The sequence below is a fragment of the Carcharhinus amblyrhynchos genome, chromosome 17 (genome assembly GCF_965287045.1).
Source record: "Carcharhinus amblyrhynchos chromosome 17, sCarAmb.v2.hapA, whole genome shotgun sequence".
NCBI lineage: Eukaryota > Metazoa > Chordata > Chondrichthyes > Carcharhiniformes > Carcharhinidae > Carcharhinus > Carcharhinus amblyrhynchos.
Genome location: NC_137340.1, coordinates 21,125,117 through 21,133,370, shown reverse-complemented (window position 1 = coordinate 21,133,370; position 8,254 = coordinate 21,125,117). Strand labels below are relative to the sequence as shown.

At 41.7% G+C, this 8,254-nt stretch overlaps 1 protein-coding gene across 3 annotated transcripts in view; it reads right to left on the bottom strand.

The window, feature by feature from the left end:
* Positions 1-2,347: 2,347 nt before the first annotated feature.
* Positions 2,348-8,254, bottom strand: part of stk32c (serine/threonine kinase 32C) — a 320,164-nt gene continuing 314,257 nt past the window's right edge. For 2 of the 3 annotated variants that reach the window (XM_080205598.1, XM_080205599.1), the window contains one exon: positions 2,348-4,001. In XM_080205598.1, the coding sequence (XP_080061724.1) occupies positions 3,863-4,001 (139 nt within the window). In that variant the 3' untranslated portion in view covers positions 2,348-3,862. The remainder of the gene's footprint in view (positions 4,002-8,254) is intronic. The other variant, XM_080205600.1, reaches the window with a different exon arrangement.

The following is an 8,254-nucleotide window of genomic DNA, read 5'->3' as shown; positions in this document are numbered from 1 at the left end:
CACACGCCCGCTGGCCGAAATATCACTCGACTGTGCAATGATGTGCATCCAATGTCTTCCCAGACGATTTCATATATTTGTGGGTCAGCACATGCCAGAGAGATTTTGGAAAACAAATGGCAACAATCTCAGGCTAAAGGGACGATCCTTTAAAATAGAGATGAGGAGGAATTTCTTCAGCCAGGAGTGGTGAATCTATTGAACTTTTTGCTGCAGAAGGCTGTGGAGGCTGAGTCATTGAGTGTCTTTAAGACAGAGATAGATAAGTTCTTGATTGATAAGGGGATCAGGGGTTATTAGGAAAAGTCAAGGGAATGGGGATGAGAAAAATGATGTGGTGATGCCAGTGTTGGACTGGGGTAAACACAGTAAGAAGTCTGACAACACCAGGTTAAAGTCCAACAGGTTTATTTGGTAGCACAAGCCACTCGCTTTCCGAGCGCTGCTCCTTCATCAGGTGAGTGGGATTTCAGTTCATAAACAGGGCATATAAAGACACAAACTCAATTTACAAAATAATTGTTGGAATGAGAGTCTTAAAGGTACAGACAATGTGAGTGGAGAGAGGGTTAAGCACAGGTTAAGAGGTGTATTGTCTCCAGACAAGATAGTTGGTGGGATTTTGCAAGCCCAGGCAAGTCGTGGGGGTTACAGATAGCGTAACACGAACCCAAGATCCCGGTTAAGGCCGTCCTCATGTGTGCAGAACTTGGCTATCAGTCTTTGCTCAGCGACTCTGCGCTGTCGTGTGTCATGAAGGCCGCCTTGGAGAACACTTACCCGAAGATCAGAGACCGAATGCCCGTGACTGCTGCAGTGTTCTCCAACAGGAAGAGAACACTCTTGCCTGGTGATTGTCGAGCAGTGTTCATTCGTCCGCTGTCATAGTGTCTGCATGGTCTCCCTAATGTACCATTCTTTGGGACATCCTTTTCTGCAGCACGTCAGGTAGACAACATTGGCCGAGTTGCAAGTGTATGTACCGTGTACCTGGTGGATGGTGTTCTCACATGAGATGATGGCATCTGTGTCGATGATCTGGCACCTGAAACAGACCATTGTCTGCAGCAAACTATTCAGCCTTCAGGAGAACAGTGACCACGACACCACACAACCCTGCCATAGCAACCTCTGCAAGACGTGTGGACAATGGTCTATTTGAGGTGCCGGATCATCGACACGGATGCCATCATCTCATGTGAGAACACCATCCTCCAGGTAACGGTACGTACACTTGCAACTCGGCCAATGTTGTCTACCTGATATGTTCCAGGAAAGGATGTCCCAAGGCATGGTACACTGGGGATACCATGCAGACGCTATGACAACGGATGAATGAACACCACTCGACAATCACCAGGCAGGAGTTCTCTTCCTATCGGGGAACACTGCAGCGGTCACGGGCATTTGGCCTCTCTTCTTCGGGTAAGCGCTCTCCAAGGCGGCCTTCAAGACACACAACAATGCAGAGTCGCTGAGCAGAGACTGATAGCCAAGTTCCACATATGAGGATAGCCTCAACCAGGGTCTTGGGTTCACGTTACACTATCTGTAACCCCCATGACTTGCCTGGGCTTGCAAAATCTCACTAACTGTCTTGGCTGGAGACAATACACATCTCTTTAACCTGTGCTTAATCTCTCGCCAGTCACACTGTCTGTACCTTTAAGACTTGACTACCTGTAAAGACTCACATTCCAACAATTATTTTGTAAATTGAGTTTGTGTCTTTACAAGCCCTGATGAAGGAGCAGCGCTCTGAAAACTAGTGGCTCGTACGACCAAATAAACCTTTTAAACTTTAATCTGGTGTTGTGAGACTTCTTACGATGAGAAAAGTATCAGCCATGATTGAATGGTGGAGTAGACTCAATGGGCTGAGTAGCCTAATTCTGCTCCTAGGTTTTATGGTCTTAACATAAAATTCTGGCCTATATTCCAATATCAGTATGTAAGTTGGAAAACAATGCAAACATTCACAGAAATATTTGAAGCAGAGAGTAAAAACTTGCATTACTAGAATGGGTAGAAAAAAAGCTTTGGTGAATCTACAATTGAACAAGAAAACAGGACAATCATTTATGTAGACTGAAGTATTTTTAAATTGAATTTTCGCACACGCGCACACACACAAAATAATTATTGGAAAAAATAATCTATTTATGTCAATCAAACTCAGCAATTCTAGAGATAAATGGGGAGATGTGGCTTTAAGTTTTCGGACATAATCTCGGGTAGTTTCAATTGTACAAGATTCAGATGATTCAGCATTCTGTATAAAATTTTAGTTACTCTGTTAAATTCTTGCTGTATGAAAGAGATTTTGTAAAATAAACAGCAAAAGCAGTTATGTACAAGAACAAATTTATTTCCATTTTCCCAATACAGCAAGAAACTCAATCATGCTCCACTTCTTTAAATATTAAAAATTCAACATCTCAGACTAGAGATACAGCCTTTTCCTGAAAAGTTTACCTTCCATTACCCATATTCTCAAAGACCAGAATTCAGTCCCAAACCAATGTATATTACTCATGCAACAAAAATACATAAATAACATTTGAATACAGACAGTAGGTTTTTTTTAAAATATAATTTACCATTTGTCATTATTACTGACAGGTATCTTCAAGTAAATTGAGCTGTGTGGCTGCTGACATTCTAAGGTAGAAATCCCATCGGTAAAGTTTGCAGCATTCTTGTGCTACATTCCTGTGCGTGTGCGTTTTTTTTTAAACACGACATGCCAATCTGTTTAACTTGAATGAGTTAACGAAAAACCGACGCACACTAAAATGTAGTACCTGTGCATTAAGTGTGCTCAGTGAATGTCACTGATTGACGTTTCTATCTGTCTCATCAACCCTCCTTAAGATTCTCTTTTATTGTAGCCTACTGTAAAAGCAGCTGTTATGCGTATTGGATTAACTTTCCTATTTTGCTAATATATTTTGTAGCTGATCACAGCATATGTCATTCAAAGCGATAGTATACACTGGATGTGACAGATCAAATATTAAATACCATTTTAAGCCATTTAGTTATATGCTGATGAGATATAGCTAATTACATGTTATAAATGAAAATGTCAGTGCTATAAAAGCTTTGGCCTCTTTGCCCATTGGTTGTGCCTGCACATTTGAAACATTTTTGGAAATAGTGTAAGCTTTTGTATGAAAATTTGGTTCAATAATACGTTTTCCTATCAAAGCTTGCCACATAAAACTGTGGATACACAACAATGCTGTCACTATTTACACATAAAATCTTCCAGTTCTCAGTTTCCCCCTCCCACCCAGTATGAAAGATTCTGAAGTGATAGAAATCATTGTTTAATTATTTCTATTGAATGATAATGTAGTTCAACAGTACTCTGTGATTTTCTCTTGTTCTAATAAAATTATTGTAAATTACTAATCTGCTTTATGTCAAATTTGTATGAAGATTATGATGTTTTATTAGTAAGGACCATTGCATGTAAAGATTTTCACATACCATTAGCAAGACAAGAACAAAGCACAAAAAAATTAAAGGAGAAATACAGATTTAACTTGTTTTAAACATTCAACATCCTATTAAATTGATGACATAATGTGCCATTATATGGTTGCATAGAGAATATCTACCTTTCAGTTCTTAAGAGAATCAAGCTGTCTATTTTCCAGTGCTTGTTAAGAAACATATGAAATAAATTCACTGAGCAATGTTGGTTCTGTTGTAATTTGCTGGATATCCAAGAGATTGTTCAATGGATGACTTTCTTTTCCAAATGCTGTTGAAAGCTTTCTTGAAGCTCATTAGCCCAGTGAAGCAGCCTGAGAAACATTAAGACAGATGGAAAGAGCAGCCTGACCTTTTAGTCCTAGCTGCTGCTTGTTGAAGAACACACTGAACTACACATGTGCAGGTTTCCACTTTCACCTTCTTCTTCAGCAATTGCTTCTACTTTTGCTTCGACCGTGGATACGGACGGTTCTGGTTCCTCTGACCTCTTTTTCAACCTATGTAGAGTTTTAAAATGTAGGAAATAACAGAAAATACGTTAGCGTTGCACACTGGCAAGACACGCTTTTGACAACTGACGTAGGAATGGTAAAAATTCAGATGTGAGGTTATAAATATGGTCTTTAGTCAGATAGTCTTAAATCCATTAACACTGAAATGATCCAATTTATTCATTTGACTCATAAGTATCCATACACCAATCAAGTTCACCAATAAAAGTGAGGAGGCTCTTTAAGGATTTGGCTTTGCTCAGTTGAATTTATACAGCTGTTTATGTTTGCAAAAATGGGTTAAAGCCAAAGAGAGACTAAACTGTGCTGTGGGAATCACTCTGACCATAAATCACTGTGAGTTCCACTTGTTTTCTGTGGAGGTGTTTTGATTGTTTGTTAGTCTTCTGGCCTGACCTTTCAATGTTGACATGATGTGGATATGCTGGCGTTGGACTGGGGTAAACATAGTAAAAAGTCTGACAACACCAGGTTTCAGTCCAACCGATTTATTTGATAGTAAACTCACTAGCTTTCAGGTTAGCCCCTTCGTCACCTGACGAGTTTACTATCAAATACATCGGTTGGACTGAAACCTGGTGTTGTCAGACTTTTTACTTTCAATGTTGACACAGCTTTTCCTTCCAAATGAAAGCCCAGAGACCTTTCAATTCAGTTCTTGTGCCCATTATCGACTATACATTTCAGCAAACAACCTACAGATTGTTTTTGTGCTTTGTAGTTGACTAATAAAAGAGTTAAGGTAGGATCAACAGTTTCACACTGCCCGAAAAGAATAATAATTTATTGAATCCGACGATATGAAATGTTATAATTTTGCTCATCAATTATGTGAAAATGTATTGTCATGGCAAGCCACCAAAATTAGTGCACTTGCTAGTTTTTGTGATTCGATCAATACTTGTGTGGTGTTTGTTCCCTTTGTAGGACTGGATTTTCCGGCCACGCTCGCCCCGAGGCCAGAAAATCTTGCCCGAGGTCAACAGACCCTTGCATGGTCTGTGTCCTGCCTGCTACAATTCCTGTGGAGGGCAGGTCAGGAAAATTCTGCCCCTCGAGTGCACAATCCATCAATATTGAAAATTTCAGACCTGGGCAATGTACTTCAAAAAGTATTTTATTGCATGGAATACGTGAGACATTTTAATATGAAAGGCATTCTACAAATGTGAGCATTATTACAGTTTAATGGTGGAATTCTCCATGGTTTCTCCTGTAATTTTTACCAATACATCAATTATTATATTACATAAGAACATAAGAAATAGGAGCAGGAGTAGGCCATCTAGCCCTTCGAGCCTGCCCCGCCATTCAATAAGATCATGGCTGATCTGTCGTGGCTCAGTTCCACTTTCCTGCCCTCTCCCCATAACCCTAAATCCCCTCGCTTATCAAAAACCTATCAACCTGCGTCTTAAAAATATTTAGCGAGGCAGCCTCCACCACTTCAACGGGCAGAGAATTCCAGACATTCACCACCCTTTGAGTGAAGAAGTTCCTCCTCAACTCCGTTCTAAACCGCCCCCCCCTTTATCTTGAGGCTGTGCCCCCTAGCCCTACTGTCCTTTCTGAGCAGGAAGAGTCTCTCCACCTCTATCCTATCCATCCCATTCATCATCTTATATGTCTCAATGAGATCTCCCCTCATCCTTCTAAACTCTAACGAGTACAAGCCTAGTTTATTCAGCTTCTCCTCATAGCTCAACCCCCTCAACTCCGGTATCAGCCTAGTAAACCTCCTCTGCACTCCCTCCAAGGCCAAAATATCCTTGCGTAAGTGCGGCGACAAAAACTGCACACAGTACTCCAGCTGCGGCCTCACCAGTGCCCTGTACAGCTGCAGCAAGACCTCCCTACTTTGATATTCAATCCCCCTCACTATGAAGGCCAGCATCCCATTCGCCTTCCTGACCACCTGCTGCACCTGCAAGCTGGGTTTTTGCGACTCATGCACAAGGACCCTGAGGTCCCTCTGCACCGTCGCCTGCTGCAGTTTTTCGCCACGTAAGTAATAGTCCTTCCTACCATTATTCCTACCAAAGTGGACCACCTCGCACTTGCCAACATTAAATTCCATTTGCCAGTTCCTGGCCCATTCGCCCAGCCTATCTAGATCCTTCTGCAGACTCTCCACACCCTCCGCGCAATTTGCCATTCCACCAATCTTGGTGTCATCAGCAAATTTCGACACCATACACTCGGTTCCCTCCTCCAGATCATCTATATAAATGGTAAATAGCTGAGGCCCCAGCACCGACCCCTGGGGCACTCCACTAGTCACCAACTGCCAATCCGAATAGCACCCATTAACCCCCACTCTCTGCCTCCTATTTGACAACCAATCCTCTATTCACGCTAGCACCCTACCCCCAACTCCATGCCCCCTTACCTTCTGCAATAACCTCTTGTGAGGCACCTTGTCAAACGCCTTCTGAAAATCAAGGAAGACCACATCCACCGGCTCTCCTCTATCCACCGCCCTAGACACATCCTCACAGAACTCCAATAAATTTGTCAGACACGACTTCCCCTTAATGAAACCGTGCTGCGTCTGCTCTATCAAGCAATTCCCCTCAAGATGCCTCGCTATTTCCTCCTTGATGACGGATTCTAACATTTTACCTACAACAGACGTTAACCTAACCGGCCTACAATTCCCTGCCTTTTGCCTGCCACCCTTCTTAAACAACGGCGTAACATTAGCCGCTTTCCAATCTTCCGGCACTTCCCCGGAATCCAGCGACGTTTGGAAAATAACCACCAAGGCATCCACTATCACCTCCGCCATTTCTTTCAGAACCCTCAGATGCATTCCATCCGGTCCTGGGGACTTGTCCACAATCAGTTCCCTCCAGTCTGTCGAGCACCGCCTCTCTAGTAACAATAATGTCATTGAGACCCTCCAGTCCTACCACCTTTCCATCGCTAAAACCTGGCAAATTATTCACGTCCTCCTCCGTGAAGACCGAAACAAAAAAGTTATTCAAGACCTCAGCCATTTCCCCATCCCCTACCACTAAGTCCCCCCTCTCATCCTCTAAGGGTCCAACGTTCAAATGCTTTCCACTTTAAACAATGTCAGTCCAGCTAATGGGGATCAACTTGATCAATGTGTAGTTACCCCCTCCCTGGCCAAAACCATTCAATATCCTCAATATATCAACTAAAAAGAAATTACCAACATCCAGACTTCCAAATGCAATATATGCATGCAGGATCATTGCTTGTTCAGAACACTATTGTATGATAGTGGGATAAAAGTCTTGAGTAGCAAAAGAAAGTAAGTCTTGTATTTTTAAAACACAGTGCACACCATCAGGTCTTCCCAAGGCACTTTGTATCCAATGAAGTATTTTTGAAGTGTTGTCATTGTTAGAATGAAAGAAATTTGCACACAGCTTGCTCTCAAACACAACACTGATGTAACGAGGTAATGATCAAATAATACATTTCAATGATGCCAATTGATCATGATAAATATTGGACAAGATACTGGGGGAAACAGGTGCACAGTAATGTAACAATAATTTGTTATTGTAAACCTAAAGATACAATGAACCATAAGAGGCAGCCAAGCAAATACAGTTTTATAGGAGTTACTTTGTTTTACAATCCAACCCAAACCACTGCTTTCCAAGTTTTTCTTTCATTGATATTTAAAACTAAAAGATCAAAGGAAAGCCTGCATTTTTTTGTTTTGTGTAGGTTGCAGCTTTTCATATGAGTTGTAAGAAGCTGATGCCTTAGACAGGGCTGGACTTCAATGCTGCTTTTTATAATATTGCCTTTCTTCTCTTTGGTTAATTCTAAGTTTATTTATTAATGTCACAGGTAGACTTACATTAACACTGCAATCAAGTTACAATGAAACTCCCCTAGCTGGCACATGTTTGGGTAACACTGACGGAGAATTTAGCCAATGCACCTAACCAGCACATCTTTGGAATGTGGGAGGAAACCGGAGCACCCAGAGAAAACCTATGCAGAGACAGGGAGAACATGCAAACTCCATACAGAGAGTCACCCAAGGCCGGGAATCGAACCTGGGTCCCTGATGCTGTGAGGCAGCAATGCTAATCACTGTGCTGCCCATTTCTTTTACTGGTCTGATTTCTTTTATTGTCTTTTTATGTTTTATATTCTGTTTTTCAAGGAAATGTCGAGAAAAGAATATTAGCAGTTTCTGAACTGTGGGGGAGGATTGTTCGTTTAGATGATGGATGTAATTGTCCCTGTAT